The sequence below is a fragment of the Ranitomeya variabilis genome, chromosome 4 (genome assembly GCF_051348905.1).
Source record: "Ranitomeya variabilis isolate aRanVar5 chromosome 4, aRanVar5.hap1, whole genome shotgun sequence".
In the NCBI taxonomy this organism is placed as follows: domain Eukaryota; kingdom Metazoa; phylum Chordata; class Amphibia; order Anura; family Dendrobatidae; genus Ranitomeya; species Ranitomeya variabilis.
In genome coordinates, this window is record NC_135235.1 from 661,598,454 (window position 1) to 661,624,869 (window position 26,416).

Consider the following 26,416-nt stretch of genomic DNA (forward strand, 5'->3'; position numbering starts at 1 on the left):
CAGCCGCGCGGCTGGAAATAAGTACACCGCTGACCCCTGTCAAGTGATCGGGGGTCATGGATGCATTGACATCACAACTAGAGGTCTCCTGAAGACATCTATGGTTGTCAATGACAGATTGCTATGAGCGCCACCCTGTGGTCGGCGCTCATGTCAATGCTGTAATTCAGCTACATAGAGGTGATCTGTGCATCACCTCTATGTAGCATAGGCGATCAAGTAGTGGATGCTTCTAGTCTCCCATGGAGGCTATTGAAGCATGCCAAAATGTAAAAAAAAAGGTGTTTAAAAATATAAAAAAATAAAAAAAAAACAAAAGCTCAAAACACCTCCCTTTCACCCCAATCAAAGTAAAAGAAAAAAAAAAACAACAAACCTACACATATTTGGTATCGCCGTGTTTAGAATCGCCCAATCTATCAATAAAAAAAAAGGATTAACCTGATCGCTAAACAGCATAGCAAGAAAAAAAATCAAAAACAACAGAATTACTTTTTTGGGTCGCCGCGACATTGCATTAAAATGCATAACGGACGATCAAAAGAACGTATCTGCACAAAAATGGTATAATTAAAACGGTCAGCTCGGCATGCAAAATTAAGCCCTCACCCAATCCCAGATCACGAAAAATGGATGGTACCGGTCTCGGAAAATTGCGCAACTTTTTTTTAGCAAATTTTGGAAAAATTTTTTAACACTTAGATAAAAGAGAACCTAGACATGTTTGGTGTCTATGAACTCGTAATCACCTGGCTGGTTAATTTTAGCATTTAGTGAACCTAGCAAAAAAGCCAAACAAAAAACTAGTGTGGGATTGCACTTTTTTTGCAATTTCACATCTCTTGTTTTTTTTTTTTTTTCTGTTTTCTGTTACATGACATGGGAAAACCAATGTATCGTGCAAAAGTACAACTCGTCCCGCAAAAAATAGCCCTCATATGGCCATATTGACGCAAAATAAAAACGTTATGGCTCTGGAAAGGAAGGGAGCGAAAAACAAAAAAGCAACGGGGGGTTAAGGAGTTGAAAACTACAAAAAGAAAAGTGGGCTGATGCAAAATTGTGAGCACCTTACATAGTTAGTACCTACTGGCACCTCCATTTTGAAAGTATCACAGCTTGTAAACTTTTTTGTAGCCAGCCAAGAGTCTTTCAATTCATGCTTGAGGGATTTTAATTTATTCTTCCTTGGAAAATTCTTCCGGTTCTGTGAGATTCCTGGGTCATCTTGCATTCACTGATATTTTGAGGTCTAGCCACAGATTTTCAATGATGTTCAGATCAGGGGACTTTGATGGCCATTGTAAAACCTTAAGATTGCGCTTTTTGCAGTAGTCTATTGTGGATTGTGACCTTCTTTTAGGATCATAATCTATTTGTAGAAGCCATCCTCTTTCAACTTCAGCTGTTTTACAGATAGTGTTATGTTTGCATCAAGAATTTGTTGAAATTTCATTGAATCCATTCTTCACTGTACCAGAGATATGATCCCCTGGCAATTGGCTGCAACACAACCCCAAAGCATGATTGATCTACCCCCATGCTTAATGGTTGGCAAGATATTCTTTTCCTGAAATTCTATGCCCTTTTTTCTCCACATATACCTGTGGCTAAAGAGTTCTATTTTAACCTCATCGGTCCACAGGACTTGTTTCCAAAATGCATCAGGCTTGTTCAGATGTTCTTTTGCATACTTCTAACACTGAATTTTATAATGAGGATGCAAGAGAAGTTTTCTTTTGATGACTCATCCATGAAGGCCTTATTTATGCAAGTGTCTCTGAACAGTAAAACAATGTACCATAACTCCAGAGTCTGCTAAATCTTTCAGAAGGTCTTTTGCAATCGAGGGCTCTGATTTGCCTCTCTAGCAATCCTACCAGCAGCTCTTAATGAAATTTTGCTTGGTTTTCTAGACCTTATATTGACCTCCACTGTTCCTGTTAACTGACCTTTCTTAATTACATTTTAAACTGAGGAAAGGGAACTTGAAAACGCTTTGTTATCTTCTCAGACTCCTGCTTTGTGAACCTTCACCATTTTCAGAGTGCTTAGAAGAATCCATGCCTGATGGTTTTCGGCCCAAGGTTAGAAGAGACTTGGTTTTTATAAAGCTGGGAAATTTGCAACACCTGACTTTTCCTAACGACTTACTTAGCCATAACCCTAACAGGCTAATTAAAGTATGAAACGTTAGTCAAAGTTATCTGAGCACACAAATCTTCATGGGTGCCCAAATTTTTGCACCAGCCCATTTTCCTTTCTGTAATCTTAAAATGTCAAAAATGACTATATATACACACACACACGTGTGTATGTATATATATATATATATATATATATATATATATATATATATATATATATATATATATATATATATATATATATATATACACATACACACACACATATATACACACACATATATATATATATTACACACACTATATACATTATATATATATATATATATATATATATATACACACACACACACACACATATATATATACATATATATATATATATACACACACACACATATATACACATACACTCATATATATACACATACACGCACACACACTTGCCTAAAATACAACGTAAATGTGTCATCTTTAACTTTAGTCATTTCATCTTCAACTTGCTTAGCTTTTCACAATAACAATAATTTTGCACAAAATTTTACATGCCGCTAGATCATGTACCTTTGTAACCTCAGCTGAGAGGACAGAATGGAACAATTGGTTTTACCAGCTGTCGCCTTCCTGATAACAGTGTCTTAGCAAAACTATTATCCATCTGCTTTTGATACGCCCAGAATGGGCATACCCTTGTATAAGACACACTGTGATCGTGTCTTTTGAAGGAAAGGGGGCTTCTGATACACACACAACACACACACACACACACACACATCTCCAACAGTTCTCCTTTACACATTCACTTATTTGTCAATATTTTGACTCTCTGCCATGTTTTCTTGCGCAGTTTGTCAAAAATACATGGTTTCTCTATGTGTGAGTTTTCCTTTGTGGTCAACAAATGCAATTTTTTCAGTAAAAGATTTCCAACCTAGGTATGAGAATGACTTCTCCCTTTGTGAGATATTTCATGTTTAGGGAGACTACTTTTGTTGGTCAAATATTTTTCGCAATCTGAACATGAAAATGGTTTCTCCCCTATGCGATTTCTCAGGTGATTAATAAGATGTGAAATCCGCTTAAAAGGTTTCCCACATTGAAAATGGGTTCTCCCCTGTAAGTTCTCCGATGTCTAAAATTATGTGATTTATTTGTAAAACATTTCCCACATTCTGAACATGAATATGGCTTCTTATCTGTGAGTTCTCTGATGTGTAAAAAGATATGATTTATTGGTAAAACACTTCTCACATTCTGTACATGAAAATGGCTTCTCCCCTGTGTGAGTTCTCTGATGTGTAACAAGCTTTGATCTATATGCAAAAGAATTCCCACATTCCGAACATAAAAATGGCTTCTTCCCTGTGTGACTTATCTGATGTATAACAAGATGTGATTTATATGCAAAACATTTCTCACATTCTGAACATGAATATGGCTTCTCCCCAGTGTGAGTTCTCTGATGTGTAAAAAGATGTGATTTCCTGGCAAAACATTTCTCACATTCTGAACATGAAAATGGCTTCTCCCCTGTGTGAATTCTGTGATGTATAACAAGACTTGATTTATCTCTAAAAGATTTCTCACATTCTGAACATGAAAATGGCTTCTCTCCTGTGTGAGTAATCTGATGGTAAATAAAATTTGATTTATCTGAAAAAGATTTCTCGCATTCTGAACATGAAAATGGCTTCTCCCCTGTGTGAGTTCTCTGATGTGTAGAAAGCTGTGATTTATTGGCAAAACATTTCTCACATTCTGAACATGAAAATGGCTTCTGCCCTGTGTGACTTATCTGATGTGCAACAAGCTTTGATCTATGTGCAAAACATTTCCCACATTCTGAACATGAAAACGGCTTCTTCCCTGTGTGACTTCTCTGATGTGTAACAAGATTTGATTTATCTGCAAAAAATTTCCCACATTCTGAACATGAAAATGGTTTATTCCCTGTGTGACTTCTCTGATGTCTACTAAGATTTGATTTATGTAAAAAACATTTCTCACATTCTGAACATGAAAATGGCTTATCCCCTGTGTGATTTCTCTGATGTGTAACAAGCTTTGATCTATATGCAAAAGATTTCCCACATTCTAAACATGAATAGGGCTTCTCACCTGTGTGAGTCCTCTGATGTTTAACAAGTTTTGACTTACTTATAAAACATTTCCAACATTGTGAACATAAATATGACTCCTCCTCTGCGTGAACTCTTTTTTGTCTAAGCTCTACATTTTTGCTAAATGAATCAGAATGTAGGACCTGTTTTAAATTATCAAATGATAGATCCTTGCTGTGAAAGGATGATGGTATTTGTGGAATGGTGGCATAAACGTCAGTTATATCTTGTGTGATATTAGGGTCATCCGATTTAAAAACAGAAGAGGTCACTTGTCTCTCTGATCTTCCGGTGCAGTCACCTGTCAAGATTAAAAATTATTTTTAAATTAAACATTCTGAATTATATTTTCAAAATATACATTGAAACTTATGTTGACATCCTATAGGAAAATTCTAATTATGTGCTAAAACAAGGCCTGTTCACAAGACAAGAGTAGACCCCAGAGCAGGAACCAGTAGAAAAAGAAGTTTGACCCTCTTTATTCATTCTGCCTCCCAAATATTGCAATAAGCCTCCATAGAGTATGATGTAGCATACAATATCAATAAAAACTTTTAACCCACCCAAAAAAACAAGACTCCACCTACATCCATCATCTGTCAACAGAAAAATAGAGGGTTTCCACTTTATTAGTAGAAGGAGAGCTCTTGAAAAGCAACATGGCTTCAATGAACCAATTCAGCAAAATCTGTACGTTCAAAGCCAAATGTCCTGCAGTTTGCCCAAAACCTGTTATCGTCCACATGTTTAGCAATGTAGACAAGAACTCACTTAAACATTTACAGTGTGTGTCTCCAGAAGTACAAGCTGGGCACTACTTATTGGGTACTAAAATGGTATATTGGCAATTTTCACTCTCCAACATCCACTGCATGCTAGTTTCCAGAGAATAAGAAACCCTATACAGCCTCCAGTATAGCAGGTGCAACTTCTTAAACACTAACAAAGTGTTAAAACATATAACCTATAAGAACAATCTCAACAAAATAGGTAATGTAGAGCACATATACACTCACCGGCCACTTTATTAGGTACACCATGCTAGTAACGGGTTGGACCCCCTTTTGCCTTCAGAACTGCCTCAATTCTTCGTGGCATAGATTCAACAAGGTGCTGGAAGCATTCCTCAGAGATTTTGGTCCATATTGACATGATGGCATCACACAGTTGCCGCAGATTTGTCGGCTGCACATCCCAAAGATGCTCCATACAAGGCAGGATGGATCCATGCTTTCATGTTGTTTACGCCAAATTCTGACCCTACCATCCGAATGTCGCAGCAGAAATTGAGACTCATCAGACCAAGCAACGTTTTTCCAATCTTCTACTGTCCAATTTCGATGAGCTTGTACAAATTGTAGCCTCAGTTTCCTGTTCTTAGCTGAAAGGAGTGGTACCCGGTGTGGTCTTCTGCTGCTGTAGCCCATCTGCCTCAAAGTTCGACGCACTGTGCGTTCAGAGATGCTCTTAGGCCTACCTTGGTTGTAACGGGTGGCGATTTGAGTCACTGTTGCCTTTCTATCAGCTTGAACCAGTCTGCCCATTCTCCTCTGACCTCTGGCATCAACAAGGCATTTCCGCCCACAGAACTGCCGCTCACTGGATTTTTTTTCTTTTTCGGACCATTCTCTGTAAACCCTAGAGATGGTTGTGCGTGAAAATCCCAGTAGATCAGCAGTTTCTGAAATACTCAGACCAGCCCTTCTGGCACCAACATCCATGCCACGTTCAAAGGCACTCAAATCACCTTTCTTCCCCATACTGATGCTCGGTTTGAACTGCAGGAGATTGTCTTGACCATGTCTACATGCCTAAATGCACTGAGTTGCCGCCATGTGATTGGCTGATTAGAAATTAAGTGTTAACAAGAAGTTGGACAGGTGTACCTAATAAAGTGGCCGGTGAGTGTATATATGCTCTCATATAGCGTAAACCATAGAGATTATTAAAAAGACTAGATGGTGGCCCGATTCTAACGCATCGGGTATTCTAGAATATGTATGTTAACGTAGTATATTGCCCAGCCACGTAGTATATTACCCAGTGACGTAGTATACAGCACAGAGCCACATAGTATATTGCCCAGTGACGTAGTATATTGCCAAGTGACGTAGTATACAGCACAGAGCCACGTAGTATATTGCACAGCCCATGTAGTATATTGCCCAGCTATGTAGTATATTGCCCAGCCACGTATGACACAGGTAAAAAAAATAAAAAATAAACATATACTCACCTTCCGCTGGCGCGTTGTAGCTCTGTCGCCTGTGTATGGGGTGCAGGCGGCAGCTTCCGGTCCCAGGGTGTGATGACGTCGCGGCCACGTGACCGTGTAGCGGTCACATGACCGTGACATCACGGCAGGTTCTTTCTGCGCAGGCCTTGTGATGATGTGGCGGTCACATGACCGTGACATCATGGCAGGTCCTTCTGCCAGACCATCCGTGCTACCGGAATGTGCAGCTTGCATTGCGAGGAGCGGGAAAGGCGGCGTAGGTGAGTATATAATCATTTTTTATTATTTTTAACATTAGATGTTTTTACTATTGGCGCTGCATAGGCTGCTTCAATAGTAAAAAACTTGGTCACACAGGGTTAATAGCAGCGGTAACGGAGTGCGTTACCCGCGGCATAACGTGGTCCGTTAACGCCGGCATTAACCCTGTGTGAGCGGAGGGGTGTATGCGGGCGCCGGGCAGTGAGTGCGGGGAGTAAGCAGCGGCCATTTTCTTCCGGACTGTGCGCTTCGCTGATTGGTCGCGGCAGCCATGACAGGCAGCTGGCGAGACCAATCAGCAAACGAATAATGGTGACAGACAGAAGGACAGACAGAAAGACGGAAGTGACCCTTCGACAATTATATAGTAGATCAGATGGAGCAGAATAGCTGATTTGGAGAGTAAAATACTTTATTAATATAATAACAAACTTACAAATAGTATAAAAAACATGTGTGAGACTTGAAAAGAGGAGAAATGGAGAAATCTGCCCTCTAAGGCTACTTTCACACTTGCGTCGTGTGACGTACGTTGCAATGCGTTGTTTTGGAGAAAAAAAAACGCATCCTGCAAAGTTGCCCGCAGGATGCGTTTTTTTCCATAGACTTGCATTAGCGACGCATTGCCACACGTCACATCTGTCGTGCGATGGATGCATCGTGTTTTGGCGGATGGTCGGCACAAAAAAAGTTCCACGTAACTTTTTTTGTGCGTCGCAGCCGAAACTCTGCCCCCTCCTTCCCGGACATTACAATGGGGCAGCGGATGCGTTGAAAAACTGCATCCGCTGCCCCTGTTGTGCATTTATTTCACAACGTCCGTCGGTACGACGCACGGCGACGGCCCCGTACCGACGGAAGTGTGAAAGTAGCCTAAGACTCATGAATTAAGAGTCTAAACACAGGAGATGTAATAGAGTATCCCTATGTATGTAAGTACAGAGGTACACAAAAGAATCTGTATACAAGATATGAGCTTGATAGCTAGTGATAAAGTCCTCTATCCATATTAGTATTAGAGAAGTGGTAAACCATAGATGAGATGTGCCTAAATAGGAAGCCTAGAGGGTGAAACGCACGTCGAGGTGCAGCTCAGCATGGTGCTGTGGTGAATATCTGCCCCCTTAAGGTACCTTCACATTAAGCGACGCTGCAGCGATAGCGACAACGATGCCGATCACTGCAGTGTCGCTGTTTGGTTGCTGGAGAGCTGTCACACAGACCGCTCTCCAGCGATCAACGATGCCGAGGTCCCCGGGTAACCAGGGTAAACATCGGGTTGCTAAGCGCAGAGCCGCGCTTAGTAACCCGATGTTTACCCTGGTTACCAGCGTAAAATGTAAAAAAAACAAACAGTACATACTTACATTCCAGTGCCTGTCCCCCGGCCTCAGCTTCCCTGCACTGTCTCAGCGCCGGCAGTACAGAGCACAGCGGTGACGTCACCGCTGTGCTGTACTTTCACTTTACGGCGCTCAGTCAGTGTGGGAAGCGGACGGCGGGGGACGCGAATGTGAGTATGTACTGTTTGTTTTTTTTACATTTTACACTGGTAACCAGGGTAAACATCGGGTTACTAAGCGCGGCCCTGCGCTTAGTAACCTGATATTTACCCTGGTTACCAGTGTAAAACATCGCTGGTATCGTTGCTTTTGCTGTCAAACAACGATACACGGTGATCTGACGACCAAATAAAGTTCTGAACTTTATTCAGCGACCAGCGACATCACAGCAGGATCCTGATCGCTGCTGCGTGTCAAACTAAACGATATCGCTAGCCAGGACGCTGCAACGTCACGGATCGCTAGCGATATCGTTTAGTGTGAAGGTACCTTTACACAGGAATCATGGCCTCAGGCACTATTCCATTTTATCTAGCCATTGAAAAGTTTTACAAACCTTTCCCTGTCCACTGGTTGACTAATCCCTATAGACTTTGGTATTATATTCTCTAGGATACAGACAGTAAACAGGCTTTTGTCTGCTAGTCGATCTGGGCTGTTTGTTACTTGCTACCTATCTATGCTTTGCATCATTCTGCCAACAAAGTTAAATAAAACACGATGAAAAGGTTGAATGTGAATAAAAATTATATAGCTCAAAATGTCATATTGTGCCGGAAAATAAAAGGGAGAAATAAAAAAAAGGTTATAGCTCTCATAATAAAGCAATTCAAAAACAGTTTTTTCTTCTATAAAATAATTTTTATTGTGTAAAAGCAGATGAAGATTCCCTATAACGTGACCGATGGCCTATGATTCCGCATTATCGTTTTTTTTAAAACATTCATTACAGCGCAGTCGGCAAACGTGTTCTGCATGTCCAAAAAAAAGACAACACTGCTGAACAGCAGTTCAGAGTAACTCTGCTGCCTCAGAATAGTGAATGGATCGCTCAGGGGTTTCACTTAAATCACGTCATTCAGAGATTATGTATGTGCATAATGCATGTGTACTACAATGTACTGGGCACTACATTGTACTTGGCACAAACGTATGGGCACTGCAATGGCAGATTTGTGATTTTCACTATGCAACATTCACTGCTGCTTGTTTATGGAAAACACACATACATTAATTTAGATTGTGAGCCCCATCGGGGACAGCAATGATAATGTGTGCAAACTGTAAAGCGCGGCGGAATATGTTAGCGCTATATAAAAATAAAGATTATTAATATTATTATTACATTGAAAATGGTCACTTCATCTGAGAAGATAAATTTCCGGAAGGGTGTAATTTCCAAAATGGGATTACTTGTGTGGATTCTGCTCTTATAGCATTTAAGGGTTGTGTATATGGATTCAGCAAACTATTGTACGATAATTTGTTCTCCTACAGTCAAATAGCATAGCGCTCCGTCCATCCCAAGTCTCACCGCGTGGCAAAGCAGTACTGTTCATCCACAGATGGGGTATTGCCACGTTCATCAGAAATTATGTGACACATTTTGTTGCTATTTTACCCCATTTCCCCATGTGTAAAAGTAAAATTTGAGGTTAAAACAAAAATATTTGTGGTAAAAAGTATAATTATTTTTTCTTCACTCCCAAATGGTATAAAATGCTGTGACACACCCATGGTGTCAATATGATCACTGCACCTTTGGATGAATTGAGAGGTGTAGTTTGTATAATGGGGGAGTTCTGGTTTTCCGGCACTTCAGGAGTTCTCCCAGTGGGTCATGGCACCCTCAACCCATTCCAGCAAAATCTGAACTCCAATATGGAGCTTCTTCCCTTCTGAGCTTTGCACTTTGCCTCAAAAGTAGTTTATGAACCCACATGATGTATTGGCAAACTCCGGAGAAATTGCATAACAAATTGTATGGTCCATTTTTATATATTATCCCTTTTGAAAATTTAAAAGTTGGGGCTAAACCAACATTTTAATTAAAAAAAAAAAAAAAAAATGGAAATTTTTCATTTACTCCGTTTAATGTTTTACAATTCTGTGAATCAGCGGAAAATGAATTCTGCAAGAGGTGTGAGGTGTGTGAGGTTTCTGGTGTATTTGCATGCCATGGCATCTGCAATCAATTTAAGCCAAAATTTCTCCAGAATTCCATTGGCACCACTTCCTTTTTGAGCCCTGCAGTGCGCTCAAACAGTAGTTTCCACCAGATATGGGGTAACATACATAGTAACATAGTTAGCAAGGCCGAAAAAAAAGACATTTGTCCATCCAGTTCAGCCTATATTCCGTCAGAATTAATCCCCAGATCTACATTCTTCAAAAGAACCTAATAGCTAAGATACATATTGTCATGTTCTAGGAAGACATCCAGGCCTCTCTTGAACCCCTCATCTGAGTTTGCCATCACCACCTCCTCAGGCAAGGAATTCCAGATTCTAACTGCTCTAACAGTAAAGAATCCTCTTGTATGTTGGTGGAAAAACTTTCTCTCCTCCAGACGCAGAAAAAGCCCCCTTGTGACCATCACCTTCCTTGATATAAACAGATCCTCAAAGAGATATCTGCATTGTCCCCTTATATAACTGATACATGGTTATTAAATCACCCCTCATACAGTGCTGCATAAAGGTTAATAAGAGCCCCATAAGATGCTCCATACCAACATTTGCCCCATATAATGCTGCACAAATGGTGATTATGGCCCCATAAGATGCTCCATAGAGATATTTGCCCCATATAATGCTGCACAAATGTCGATTATGGCCCCATAAGATGCTCCATAGAGATATTTGCCCCATATAATGCTGCACAAATGTTGATTATGGCCCCATAAGATGCTCCATAGAGACATCTGACTTATATAATGCTGCACAAATGGCCATTATGGCCCCATAAGATGCTCCATATGGATATTTGCCCCATATAATGCTGCACAAATGCTGATTATAGCCCCATAAGATGCTCCATAGAGATATTTGCCCCATATAATGCTGCACAAATGCTGATTATGGCCCCATAAGATGCTCCATAGAGATATTTGCCCCATATAATGCTGCACCAATGGTGATTATGGCCCCATAAGATGCTCCATATGGATATTTGCCCCATATAATGCTGCACAAATGCTGATTATAGCCCCATAAGATGCTCCATAGAGATATGTGCCCCATATAATGCTGCACCAATGGTGATTATGGCCCCATAAAGATGCTCCATAGAGATATTTGCCCCATATGCTGTTGCGGCGATAAAAAAAAATGACATACTCACCTCTTGTCACTCAGTCCCTCAGCACTTGGAATATTCACCTGTCCTCGTTCCACCGCCGCTCCGTCTTCAGCGTCCTCTACACTGATGTTCAGGCAGAGGGCGGCACGCGCACCAACCACGTCATCGTGCCCTCTGACCTGAGCGTCACAGCAGAAGACGGAGCCCAGCGGTGGAACGAGGAGAGGTGAATATCGCGCAATGCTGCTCACCCTCCCCATTATACTCACCTGCTCCCGGCACGGTCCCTGGCAGCTTCCCTGATGGTCTTCTCCAGGAGCTGATAGCTTCTTCCAGCGTTGAGCGGTCACTGTTACCGCTCATTACAGTAATGAATATGTGGCTCCACCCCTACGGGAGTGGAGTCGCGTCCATATTCATTACTGTAATGAGCGGTACTATGTGACTGCTCAATGCTGGAAGAAGCTGTCAGTGCCCAGAGAATCAGGGTCTTGCAGGGACCGCACCAGGAAGAGGTGAGTATGTGACAGCCGCCGCTCCCCCTCCCCTGCTGTCCCCCCTGGGACAATAACTCGAGTATAAGCCGAGAGGGGCACTTTCAGCCTAAAAAATGGGCTATATACAGTGGGGCAAAAAAGTATTTAGTCATTCAGCAATAGTGCAAGTTCCACCACTTAAAAAGATGAGAGGCGTCTGTAATTTACATCATAGGTAGACCTCAACTATGGGAGACAAACTGAGAAAAAAAAATCCAGAAAATCACATTGTCTGTTTTTTTAACATTTTATTTGCATATTATGGTGGAAAATAAGTATTTGGTCAGAAACAAACAATCAAGATTTCTGGCTCTCACAGACCTGTAACTTCTTCTTTAAGAGTCTCCTCTTTCCTCCACTCATTACCTGTAGTAATGGCACCTGTTTAAACTTGTTATCAGTATAAAAAGACACCTGTGCACACCCTCAAACAGTCTGACTCCAAACTCCACTATGGTGAAGACCAAAGAGCTGTCAAAGGACACCAGAAACAAAATTGTAGCCCTGCACCAGGCTGGGAAGACTGAATCTGCAATAGCCAACCAGCTTGGAGTGAAGAAATCAACAGTGGGAGCAATAATTAGAAAATGGAAGACATACAAGACCACTGATAATCTCCCTCGATCTGGGGCTCCACGCAAAATCCCACCCCATGGGGTCAGAATGATCACAAGAACGGTGAGCAAAAATCCCAGAACCACGCGGGGGGACCTAGTGAATGAACTGCAGAGAGCTGGGACCAATGTAACAAGGCCTACCATAAGTAACACACTACGCCACCATGGACTCAGATCCTGCAGTGCCAGACGTGTCCCACTGCTTAAGCCAGTACATGTCCGGGCCCGTCTGAAGTTTGCTAGAGAGCATTTGGATGATCCAGAGGAGTTTTGGGAGAATGTCCTATGGTCTGATGAAACCAAACTGGAACTGTTTGGTAGAAACACAACTTGTCGTGTTTGGAGGAAAAAGAATACTGAGTTGCATCCATCAAACACCATACCTACTGTAAAGCATGGTGGTGGAAACATCATGCTTTGGGGCTGTTTCTCTGCAAAGGGGCCAGGACGACTGATCCGGGTACATGAAAGAATGAATGGGGCCATGTATCGTGAGATTTTGAGTGCAAACCTCCTTCCATCAGCAAGGGCATTGAAGTTGAAACGTGGCTGGGTCTTTCAACATGACAATGATCCAAAGCACACCGCCAGGGCAACGAAGGAGTGGCTTCGTAAGAAGCATTTCAAGGTCCTGGAGTGGCCTAGCCAGTCTCCAGATCTCAACCCTATAGAAAACCTTTGGAGGGAGTTGAAAGTCCGTGTTGCCAAGCGAAAAGCCAAGAACATCACTGCTGTAGAGGAGATCTGCATGGAGGAATGGGCCAACATACCAACAACAGTGTGTGGCAACCTTGTGAAGACTTACAGTAAACGTTTGACCTCTGTCATTGCAAACAAAGGATATATTACAAAGTATTGAGATGAAATTTTGTTTCTGACCAAATACTTATTTTCCACCATAATATGCAAATAAAATGTTAAAAAAACAGACAATGTGATTTTCTGAATTTTTTTGTCTCAGTTTGTCTCCCATAGTTGAGGTCTACCTATGATGTAAATTACAGACGCCTCATCTTTTTAAGTGGTGGAACTTGCACTATTGCTGAATGACTAAATACTTTTTTGCCCCACTGTATCTCAGTTTATATTCCAGTATATAAAGGTAACTATTTTTTTTAGATATAGCTATCTGGTATAAGGGCATAAAAATAAAAATTTTGAAAATTGTTAAATTTTCTAAATTTTTTCCAAAGTTCCAATATTCTCACACATAAACGTACAAAAATTTGTCCTAAATTTACCACTAACAAACTACAGTGTGTCAAGAAAAAACAATCTCAGAATAACTTGGATGCCTTGAAGCGTTTTAGAGTTATTACCACATAAAATGACACTGGTCAGAGTTTGGACTGGTCATGAGGGTGAATCAGTTTGGGGGGGGGGGAAGGGATTAAGGTCCCAAAACAGTCCTAAAAGGATGTCTGAAAAATGCTGTTGATGTAAAGTAGAAATACAGCAAATGTTAATTATTGACTATTATGGTATCATTTGTTTTAAGTGCCGGCGACTCGCCTCAAAACAGAGTGCCAGAGCAGCGGTGTGACGTCACTCTCTTCAATGAGGTACTGAAGGTGCCGTCTAGTCTCTTACATGTTTTGGAAATTAGGCTATTTCCTTTGACAGAGGGCATATTCCCATGCCTGGCAGCTCCGGCAAGGATTAACTTATAAGCGGTGATCTACCTCAGACTAGCACCTGAACTCTGAGTTGTTTCAGACTTGTTCTTGCAAACGCTGATCGTTTAATCCATGATATAAGCCTGCAGTCATCAGCGTATTTAATCTATGGTATAAAGCCCATTTTAGCCCCTTTCTCCCTTTCTGACATTAGACGTACTATCCCGTCGAGGTGGCCTGGGCCCGTATGACGCGCTCCCGGGGGGGGGGGAGCACGGCCTGGTGTCATCCGGCACTATATGCCAGGAGCCGACACGAACCGCTCCCGACACATTAACCTCCGGAACACTGTGATCAAACATGACTGCAGCGTTCCGGTAGCATAGGGAAGCATCATGCAGGGATCATGTGATGTGATGTGATCACGTTGTTCCAAGCATCTCCTCCGTCGACCTCCCTGCAGGCCCCAGATTCAAGTTGGCCGCAGGGTCCTTCTGGGTCCTGCAGGGAGGTGGCTTGCGAGCAGACGCCGGCAAGCCTCCACCATTGCCTGCCAGATCGCTGATCTGACAGTGCTGTGCAGTGTCAGATCAGCGATCTGACACTATACAGTGATGTCCCACCCTGGGACAATGTAAAAAGAGGAAAAAAAAAACAAAAAACCCCACACTGTAAAAATATTTAAAAAAAAAAAAAATAATTACGAAATAAAGAAAAAATTATATATATATATATATATATATATATATATATATATATATATATATATTTTTTTTTTTTTTTTTTTTTGTTCCAATAAATATATTTCTTTCTGTAAATAAAAAAAACAATAAAAGTACACATATTTAGTATCGCCGCGTCCGTAACGACCCGTCTTCTAAAACTAGGCTCACTGCGTCCGTAACGACCCGTCTTCTAAAACTAGGCTCACTAGTTAACCCCTTCAGTGAACACTGTAAAAAAAAAAAAAAAAACCCGAGGCAGAAAACGCTTTATCATCATACCATCGAACAAAATATGGAATAACATGCGATCAAAAAGAGGGATATAAATAAACATGGTAACGCTGAAAAAGTCATGTTGTCCCACAAAAAAAACGGGCCACCATACAGTGTCATCAATGAAAAAATAAAGTTATAGCTTTCAGAATAAAGCAATGCAAAACATTTTTTTTCTATTAAACATAAAAAAATATTGGATTACTCACCGGTAATGCTCTTTTATAGAGCCCACGACAGCACCCACTGAGAGAGGGGATCCGCCCCTAGGAACAGGAAACCTACAGAGAGATAAAAGGGGCGGCCCCCCCTCGCTCCTCAGTTGTTTTACAGAGAAAAAGGAGGAACCGCCACCAGGTTTTTTAGTTTAACAGGTTTTAGGCATATATACATATTTACAACTTCATATCATATTACTCTATTATATACATCTCCCTATTAAGACACCACGTGCAACTAAATAAAGAAAAGGGAGGGATTTGAATGGGTGCTGTCGTGGGCTCTATAAAAGAGCATTACCGGTGAGTAATCCGATATTTTCTATTCGCCACGACAGCACCCACTGAGAGATTTTCAGAGACTATATACTGGGTGGGTTAACTGAATCAAGAACCGAAACCCCAAAGGTTAGGTCAGAAGCAGCAGATAGGTCTAATCTATAGTGTCTATAGAAGGTATTTGGTGAAGACCAAGTTGCAGCCTTACATATAAGGTCTATCGGCACATTCGCCCTTTCTGCCCAGGAGGTCGACACGGCTCTTGTGGAGTGTGCTCCCACATGCATTGGAGGATCTCTTCCTCCAGCTTTATACGCCAGGACTATGGCATCTCTAATCCAGCGTGATAGCGTGTTCTTTGTAACTCTGGAACCCTTGGTTTTTCCCTGGAAAGACACAAAGAGAGCCCTACTCTTCCTCCAGTCCCTAGTCCTCTCTAAGTAGGCTAGAATAGTTCTCTTAACATCTAGGGTATGAAGTCTGGCTTCTTCTGGAGTCGAGTGGTCTTTATAGAAGGCAGGTAACAAGATCTCCTGGGATCTATGAAAACTAGTGGCTACCTTAGGGAGATAACAAGGGTCCGTTTTCAAAATTATTCTATCAGATGTCACGGATAGATAAGGAGGGTCAATTGACAAGGCATGGAGATCACTCACTCTTCTAGCGGATACTAACGCTACTAACAGTATTGTTTTTAGCGAGATGTTCTTTAATGAGGCCGCATGTAGAGGCTCAAACGGGCTTTGTGTCAAGGCATCTAGGACCAGAGATAGATCCCACTGAGGCACCTGTGGTATATGAATAGGTTTTGATCGTTCACATGCTGATATAAAACGAGAAACCCATCTATCTCCCGCCACATCATAACTAAAGAGGGCTCCTAGAGCTGAAACCTGGACTCTTAGAGTATTTACAGACAGTCCCAATTCAAGTCCTTTTTGTAAGAACTCCAATATTGAAAATATAGGTACTTCAGCGGAAAGTTGTGCAGTATGAAATTGAAGGAATTTTTTCCAAACCCTGACATAGATTTGGGTAGTGGAAGGCTTTCTACTCTTCATAAGAGTATCTATAAGCCCACTGGAAAAACCCTTTAGAGTTAGTAAGTGCCTCTCAAATTCCATACCGTCAGATTCATGCCTTTTACCCGAGGATGGAAAAACGGTCCCTGAGACAACAGGTCCTTGGTCTGAGGCAGGATCCAAGGGTCTGTAGTTGACATCGCCCTGAGCCAGGAGAACCATGGCCTTTTGGGCCAGAATGGAGCTACCAACAGAACTCTTGCCCCCTCCTCCCTTATTTTTCTTATTACTATAGGTAATAGATTCCATGGAGGGAATGCATAGGCCAGGTCGAATGTCCATGGCACCTGAAGGGCATCGAATATGTCGGGGTTGTCCAGTCTGCAAAGGGAAGCAAATGTTTTGACCTGACGGTTGGACCTTGTTGCGAATAGGTCTATTTGTGGCATGCCCCATCGGTCTGTTATCAGCCGGAAAATATTTCTGCTGAGCATCCACTCCCCTTGATGAAGGGTATGGCGACTGAGGAAATCGGCACGAATGTTGTCTATGCCTCTGATGTGCACCGCTGATAAGGACAACAGATGACTTTCGGCTAACGTCATGATGTCCGATGAGATTTTCATAAGATTTTCTGACCGTGTACCTCCTTGATGATTCAAATAGGCTACTGCCGAGGTGTTGTCTGAGAGGACCCTTGTGTGAGAGCCTCGTAGCTGGGGAAGAAAGTGGAGTAGGGAATAATATATGGCTCTTAATTCTTTTACATTAGAGGAATTAGCCAATTCTGAGCTGGACCAAAGGCCCTGAACCACCTGATCACCAAAATGTGCTCCCCAGCCCTCCGGACTAGCATCCGTGGTTACTACGGTAGAAGGGGTGATGACCCATGGTACCCCCTCTGATAGATTTCCCCAATCTAACCACCATGTAAGGGAGTGTACTACCTCTGCCGTTAGGAAAACTGTTCGATCTAAATGTACCCTATTTTTAGTGTCCTCCTGTAATACCAATTTTTGGAGCTGCCTGGTATGGAATTGAGCCCATTTAACCGCAGGGATACATGATGATAGTGAACCCAACAATGACATGGCATTTCTCAGTGACATATTACGCTTTTTGATAGCTAAACCCACTTTGCTAATAATCGAAAACTTTTTATCATCAGGCAACCAACATTTTTGGTCTACTGAATCCAGAAGGAGTCCTAAAAACCTCTGACAAGTGACGGGTTGGAGTCTGGATTTTTCCCAGTTAACAATCCATCCAAGCTTTTGTAAAGAGAATACTACCTCCTCTAACCTTTGCTCACACTGTAAGGAATTTTTTCCCACAATTAGTAGGTCATCAAGATATGGGATGACCAACGTGTCTTTTAATTGTAGAAAGGACATTACTTCCAAAAGTAACTTAGTAAAGACCCTAGGAGCCATAGATAGACCAAAGGGCATTGCTCTATATTGAAGATGACGAACTTGACCGTCTATAAAAACTGCTACCCGAAGAAACTGCTGGTGTGACTGGTGTATAGGAAGATGGTAATAAGCATCTTTGAGATCCAGTACTACCATGTAACAGTTAGGGAACAAATTTTTAATGGCTGATCGAATGGATTCCATTTTAAATGTTGTGGGTTTTATGAACATGTTTAGTTTTCTCAAATTAAATATAGTTCTATAGGATCCGTCAGGTTTGGTAATCAGAAACAAGGGGGAGTAGAACCCCTGCCCCGTTTGAGATGACGGAACCTCTATTAAGACCCGTTTGGTAAGAAGGGACTTAATTTCTACTTCCAATGCTTCTTGTTGTAGTCTGGATTTTAGGGAGGTGAGCAGGAAGGAATCCGGAGGTTTTCGGATAAAGTCTAGGGTGAGGCCTGAGGATATTAATTTTATGGCCCATGGGTTGACAGTTATTTCCTTCCACTGATTGATAAATCCCAGTAGTCTACCGCCCACTGGTGGAATAGGGTTCCCGGGATTTTTGCGGCTGGTTTGAAGGGACGTTTGTTAAACAAATTGCCTTTCTGCCTGAAGTCTTTGTTCCTCCATTGCTCTTTAAAGCTTCCCTTTCTGCCAAATGTTGGCCTCCTGAATGCCCTTCCTGACAGGGTATGGCACACAACTTGGATCTGGACTGGGCATCCCCCTTCCAGTTTTTTAACCATAAGGCTCGGCGGGCAGTATTTGCGAGGCTAGCTGTCCTGGCCGCCAGGCGGAGAGAATCCACGGAGGCATCGGATATAAATGCCGCAGCGCTCCTAATCAAGGGGATGGATGCCCGCAATTTCTCCCTAGATATACCACTCTTGATATTCTGGTCCAGCTGGTCTAACCAAACCAGCATAGATCTACTGGTACATGTGGTCGAGATTGCCGGCCTAAACGCAGTGACACAGGCCTCCCACGATTTTTTCAACAGTGCATCCGATTTCCTATCCATGGGATCAGATAAGGAGCCTGCATCTTCCACTGGTAGAGAAGAACGGCGGGAAGTGGATGTGACAGCCGCATCAACCTTTGGAACTTTAGTCCAGGTATTTAAATCTTCGTCCTCAAAGGGGTAACGTCTCTTACAGGATACTGGTATAAACCCCTTCTGTCCCTTGCTCCATTCTTTTTTAACGAGGTCTTTTATAGCCTGGTTTACTGGGAATACGTGGCCCTTTCGCTGAGATAGACCTGCGAACATAACCTCCTGGGCCGTTTGGGGTTCTTTAACCTCCGACACCCCCATCGTTTTCCTCACTGATTTGACTAGACTATTTACTCCATCAGTCGGGAAACAGACATGTTCCTCCTCATCTGAGGAACCAGACAAGTGGGAGACGTCTGAATCAATCTCCCCACTTTCCGCCGTCGTGTCAGCATTAGGTGAGGATTTTCTTCTACTCCTCTTTTCAACACTGCCTGAGGGACCACCACTCAACGACTGGAGTTCCTCTCGAATCATAAGCCGTATTTCGTCCATTTTAACGGACTCCTCCTGCCGCAGGGTGTTATCAATGCATGCCTGACACAACCTTTTAGAATAAGAGTCAGGCAGGGGCTCAATACATATAGCACACTGCTTGTACTTGGTCTTCTCCTTGCTTTTTGCCTAAAGGGACATAAGCAGAGGAGACCAATATAAGCTCTCAAGGAGCTGTATACCCAATCATTCTAAAGTATACTATATACCGGTTGTTGGGTGGATCGTCCGGCCTGGGGTGTGGAACGGGATGATTTCCTTCCCGATTTATCAGTGTAATCACTCTTTCTGGAGTGTCCACTATTCCTTTTTGCAGCATTACCACTTTGCATTAGTGGCTCTTCTACAGGGTGCTCACTGACTTCCTCGTGGGACGACATAATGCGCACTGTTTTCCCTTCCTAACGGATTTTTATAGTGCGGACTATCAATCCCAGCCCCCCGCAGCTGCAATCGCCCCCCCCCCCCTTTTTTTTTTTTTTTTTTTTTTTTTTTAATTACCTGCATCAGGAGGCTTGCGAACACCGCTAGGAGGAATCCAACATGGCGGTTCCCCCGGAAATGCAATGCCGACCTCAGGGGGTCAGCCATACTACATCCGGGATTCCGGACGCACTGCGCATGCGCCGGCGTCTGCCGCATTTTTCCGGCACTGCAACCCCACACATCGTACCTGAGGGACCGGGGGGAGCCACAGCTGTTCAGCGCCACACCGTTCCAGACCGGGACCGACCAGGTAACTTCACACTGCCATGGTCGTCCTTCAACAACGATGTCCCAGCAGGGAGATCATTGGAACATTTCAGGCCCCACTATTCGGCCGGTGCAGACGAGGAGGGAACCATCAGGAATCCCCGACTCTGCTTTTACTCGCTCTGGAGCCCCTGCCGCTCAGCAGAGACGTACAGGCGGCATCCAGGCGAGTTTTCCTCTTCTCAGACACCGCTGTACAGTGTCTACAGAGATCTTCTCTGTGGGCTTCCTTCTAGGAACAGGAAACCAACTGAGGAGCGAGGGGGGCCGCCCCTTTTATCTCTCTGTAGGTTTCCTGTTCCTAGGGGCGGATCCCCTCTCTCAGTGGGTGCTGTCGTGGCGAATAGAAAAAAAATGATATAAATGAGGTATCGCTGTAATCGTACTGACCTGAAGAATAAAACGGCTTTATCAATTTTACCAAACACGGAACGGTATAAATGCCCCCCCAAAAGAAATTCATGAATTGCTGGCTTTTGTACATTCTGCCTAACAAAAATCGGAATAAAAAGCGATCAAAAAATGTCATGTGCCCGAAAATGGTAGCAATAAAAAGTCAACTCGTCCCGCAAAAAACAAGACCTCAGAAGACTCTGTGGGCCAAAATATGGAAAAATTATAGATCTCAAAATGTGGTGACACAAAAACTATTTTTTGCAATAAAAAGCGTCTTTTAGTGTGTGACAGCTGCCAAACAAAAACCCGCTATAAAAATCTGCTATAAATAGTAAATCAAACCCCCCTTTATAACCGGCTTAGTTAGGGAAAAATAATACAATTAAAAAAAATTATTTCCATTTTCCCATTAGGGTTAGGGTTGGGGCTAAAGTTGGGGTTAGGGTTTGGATTACGTTTACGGTTGGGTAAGGGGTGTGGTTAGGGTTGTGATTAGGGTTAGGGGTGTGTTGGGGTTAGGGGTGTGTTGGGGTTGGGATTAGGGGTGTGTTCGGGTTATTGGTATTTTTAGGGTTATGGTTAGGGTTGGGATTAGGATTAGGGTTAGGGGTGTGTTGGGGTTAGGGGTGTGTTGGGGTTAGGATTAGGGCACGTCAGGGGCTCTGCAAACGAAAAGTGACGCCCACAGACCATTCCATCAAAGTCTGCATTCCAAAACGGCGCTCCTTCCCTTCCAAGCTCTGCCATGCACCCAAACAGTGGCTCCCCCTCACATATGGGGTATCAGCATACTCAGGACAAATTGCACAACAACTTTTGGGGTCCAATTTCTCTGGATTGGGAAAATAAAAAATTGGGGGCAAAAAATCATTTTTGTGGAAAAAAAATGATTTTCTAATTTTCACAGCTCTATTATAAACTTTAGTGAAACAATTGGGGTTCAAAGTGCACACCACACATCTAGATAAGTTCCTTAGGGGGTCCAGTTTCCAAAACGGGGTCACTTGTGTGGGGTTTAGGCACATCAGGGGCTCTCCAAACGCGACATGGCGTCTGATCTCAATTCCAGCCAATTCTGCGTTAAAAAAGTCAAAAAGTGCTCCTTCCCTTCCGAGCTCAGCCATGTGCCAAAACACTGGTTTATCCCCATGTATGGGGTATCGACGTACTCAGGACAAATTGGACAACAACTTATGGGGTCCAATTTCTCCTGTTACTCTTGGGAAAATAAAAATTTGGGGGCAAAAATATCATTTTGTGTTTAGGTACATCAGGGGCTATGCAAACGTAATGTGACACCTGCAGACCATTCCATCAAAGTCTGCATTCCAAAACGTCACTTCTTCCCTTCCGAGCTCTGCCATGCGCCCAAACAGTGGTTTACCCCCACATATGGAGTATCGGCGTACTCAGGACAAATTGTACAACAACTTTTGGGTCCAATTTCTCCTATTACCCTTGGTAAAAATAAAACAAATTGGATCTAAAGTAATTTTTTTGTGTAAAAAAAGTTAAATGTTCATTTTTTATTTAAGGCTAAGGCTGGTTAACCCTAAGGGTTAGGGTTAGGATCCCTAGGGTTAGGGTTAGGGTTAGGATCCCTAGGGTAACGGTTAGGGTTATTGTTAGGATCACTAGTAACCCTAGGAAACCTAACCCTAACAGTTACCCTAGGGATCCTAACCCTTAGGGTTAGGGTTAGGATCCTAACCCTTAGGGTTAGGATCCCTAGGGTTACTAGGGATCCTAACCTTAGGGTTAGGGTTAGGATCCTTGGGGTTAGGGTTTTCTTGTTTTTTTTCTATAAAAACGCATGCGTTTTTAACGCAAACAAACGCATGTGCTTAAAAACGCATGCGTTTACATAGACAGCAATGCATTTTTTTGCCGCAAATAAACGCATGCGTTTTTTGCGGCAAAAAAACGCTGCTAGAAATTACTACATGTTGCATTTCTGCAAATGAACGCACGCGTCAAAAAACGCATGCGTTGTCGAAAACGCGTCAAAACGCACACTAAAAAACGCATGCGTTTTTTAATGTTAAGTATAGAAAAAAAAACGCATGCGTTTTTTAGCGCTAAAACACTGCAGATCAAAACGCAAGTGTGAAACCAGCCTAAGTGCACACGTTGCAGAATTGCCACGGAAATTTCCGCGGCAATTCTGCAACTCCTGTCGCGCGTATATCGCATGCAGAATTGGCATGCGTATTCCCGCTAAACACTAGCGTTTTTGCAAGCGATCTATAGCATCGCTTGGAAAACTGATTGACAGGTTGGTCACACTAGTCAAAAATTAAAAATGGTTATTCTCACCTTCCGACGGCCCCCGATCTCCTCAGCGGTGCACGCGGCGGCTTCCGTTCCCAGGGATGCTGTGTGCGAAGGACCTGGGATGACGTCACGGTCAAGTGACGGTCAGGTCCTTTGCACACAGCATCCCTGGGAACGGAAGCCGCCGCGTGCACCGCTGAGAGGCGGGAGGACTCCGGGGGCCATCAGAAGGTGAGTATATCACTATTTTTTTTTTTTTTTTTAACAACTATATGGTTCCCAGGGCCTGGAGGGGAGTCTCCTCTCCTCCACCCTGGGTACCATCCGCACATGATCCGCTTACTTCCCGCATGGTGGGCATAGCCACATGCGGGAAGTAAGTAGATAAATGCATTTATACGTGTGCGGAATCCCTGTGATTCCGCAAAATAATGAACATGCTGTGTTTTTTCCCCGGAATGAGTTTCCGCTCAGGAAAAAAAACGCAGAATGTGCATACAAAATGCGGATTGCATTCTTTTAATAGGATGTTTAATGTGAGGGTTTTTTTGCGGTTTTAATGCGTTTTTATAGCGAAAAATCCGGAACGTGTGCACACAGCCTAAACATTCCAAAAATTCATGTGAAGCACCTGAAGGGTTAGGGGTTTGAGCACCTTGAGGGGTGCAGTTTTTAGAATGGTGTCACACTCGGGTATTTTCTGTCATATAGACCCCTCAAAGTGACTTCAAATGTGATGTAGTCCCAAAAAAAAAAAAATATCGGTGTAAAAATTAGAAATTGCTGGTCAATTTTTAACCCTTATGACTCCCTAACAGAAAAAAAATGTTGGTTCCAAAATTGTGCTGATGTAAAGTAGACATGTGGGACATGTTACCTATTAAGTATTTTGTGTGACATATCTCTTGATTTAAGGGTAGGAAAATTTTAAGTTGGAAAATTGCAAAATTGTCACCAAATGTTTCGCCAAATTTCCATTTTTTTCCATAAATAAATGGAAGTAATATCAAAGAAATTTTACCACCATCATGAAGTACAAATGTCACGAAAAAACATTTGTCAGAATCACAGGGATCCGTTGAAGCATTCCAGAGTCTTAAACTCATAAAGGGACAGTGGTCAGAACTGTAAAAATTCACCCGATCATTAACGTGCAAACCACCCTTGGGGGTAAAGGGATTAAAAATCAGTACTTAATACATGCGTGGTGAAACAACTGGTGTGTATTCTGCAATATCAATACCTTGTTCACCAAACAGGTTGTCCTTTATTAGTATTTTGCACTTACCATTTTTTGGTTAACTCTATATAACCTGAGCGGCTTGTTTTTTCTTCCATCTGACAGTCATGTACAGGCTGATTACTATGTGACGTATGTTTATAATATCCTGTTATCTATGGTCTACTGACTGAGCGATCACAACTAATTAAGTCAATATCACCTTTCTTTCTCTATATTGTAAGTTGCTTGCTCTTTTTTAGTTTTCATTTGAGCAGTCAAGCGGTATAACAGCCAGTTATTAATCATGAAATTTATGATATGGAGTTATTAATGAGTTGAACCACACACTGAAACATATCATAGGTGTAACGTTTTTTCTGTTATCGTGAACTTATTTGAAGTTAATCCATTTTTTTCCCAACAGAAACCGCTATAATGCTATTGCTTTAACCCCTTTCTGACCTCGGACGGGATAGTACATCCGAGGTCAGATACCCCGCTTTGATGCAGGGCTCTGTGCCCGCAATAGCGGCGGGTGAAATCGCGAATCACCCGCCGCTTTAACTAGTTAAATGCCACTGTCAAACGCTGACTTCGGCATGTAACCGGTGCTTCCGGACGAAAATGAGCGCATTGCCGACCCCGTCACATGATCGGGGGTCAGCGATGCTTCTCCACAGTAACCATAGAGGTCCTTGAGACCTCTATAGTTACTGATCCCGGTTAGCTTGAGTGCCACCCTGTGGCCGGCGCTCAAAGCAAGCATGCATTTCTGCTGCATAGCAGTGATCTGATGATCGCTGCTATGTAGCAGAGACGATCGAGTTGTGCCAGCTTCTGAAGCATGGCAAAAGTAAAAAAAAAAAAAATATGTGATGAAAATAAAAATATAAAAGTTTAAATCGCCCCATTCAAAATAAATCAATTAAAAAAAATAAAAATAAATAAAAAATAAAAAAATCAAACCTACACATATTTGGTATCGCCGCCTTCAGAATCGCCTGATCAATAAAAAAAAAACCATTAACCTGATCGCTAAGCGGCGTAGCGAGAAAAAAATTTGAAATGCAAGAATTACGTTTTTTTTTGGTCGCCGCGACATTGCATTAAAATGCAATAATGGGCGATCAAAAGAACATATCTGCACCAAAATTGTATCATTAAAAACGCCAGCTCGGCACACAAAAAATAATCCCTCACCCAACCCCAGATCACGAAAAATGGAGACGCTACGGGCATCGGAAAATGACGCAATTTTTTTTTTTTTTTAGCAAAGTTTGGAATTTTTTTTCACCACTTAGATAAAAAATAACCTAGACATGTTAGGTGCCTATGAACTCGTAAGGACCTGGAGAATCATCATGGTAGGTCAGTTTTAGCATTTAGTGAACTTATCAAAAAAGCCAAAACAAAAAACAAGTGTGGGATTGCACTTTTTTTTGCAATTTCACTGCACTTGGAATGGAAATACGCCATGCAGCCGCCGGTCTCATGGCACCCCCGGGCCTCGCCATGGACACACCTGCAGGCCCCATCTTACCACCAGGCCCCGCAGGGCCCGCAGCTTCAATCAGCAGGCCGGACCCCGCTGCCGCTACAGTGCCCATCATGCCGTTGTCCACAGTAGCCAAAGGGATCGAGTCCAAACCAGGAGTGCAGAGGACGGACCCTCTCATGGTGACCACTGACCTGGAAGCGCAACCACCCTACAAAGACAGAAGAAGTGTCAAGTGTTGCAACTGTGGCAAGTTTGGCCATTTCCAGAACCAGTGCAGAGCACCCATGCAACCCAAGAGTTGGTCCAGAGAAATAGGTCAAGGAAGAAGTACAGAAAGCAGTGAAGTACCCCGTCCATAGGACAGGGGCAAGCAAGCCAGGTCCGCAAGACAATACTCTCCTGACATTTAAAACCCCATCTGCAGGACCAATACCTCAAATTACCCTCAAAGTGGATGGCGTTGTCAGATCTTTTCTTCTGCACACCGATGCAGCCAAAAGTGTGATGAGACCTGTGGAAATCCCCGATCCCACCTGCCTATCAGAATCCTCTGTGCCTCGCATGGGCATTGATGGTCAAGTCAGACATTCCCAGCCTACAAAGCCTC

The 26,416-nt window shown here is 42.7% G+C and overlaps 1 protein-coding gene across 1 annotated transcript in view; it reads right to left on the bottom strand.

The window, feature by feature from the left end:
* The window catches only part of LOC143767522 (uncharacterized), a 254,632-nt gene that overhangs the window by 52,079 nt on the left and 176,137 nt on the right, over positions 1 to 26,416 (bottom strand). Inside the window, exon 6 of the mRNA XM_077255929.1 lies at positions 2,577 to 4,568. Within this exon, the coding sequence (XP_077112044.1) occupies positions 3,340 to 4,568 (1,229 nt within the window). The 3' untranslated portion in view covers positions 2,577 to 3,339. Of the gene's footprint in view, positions 4,569 to 26,416 lie in introns of the transcript that reaches the window.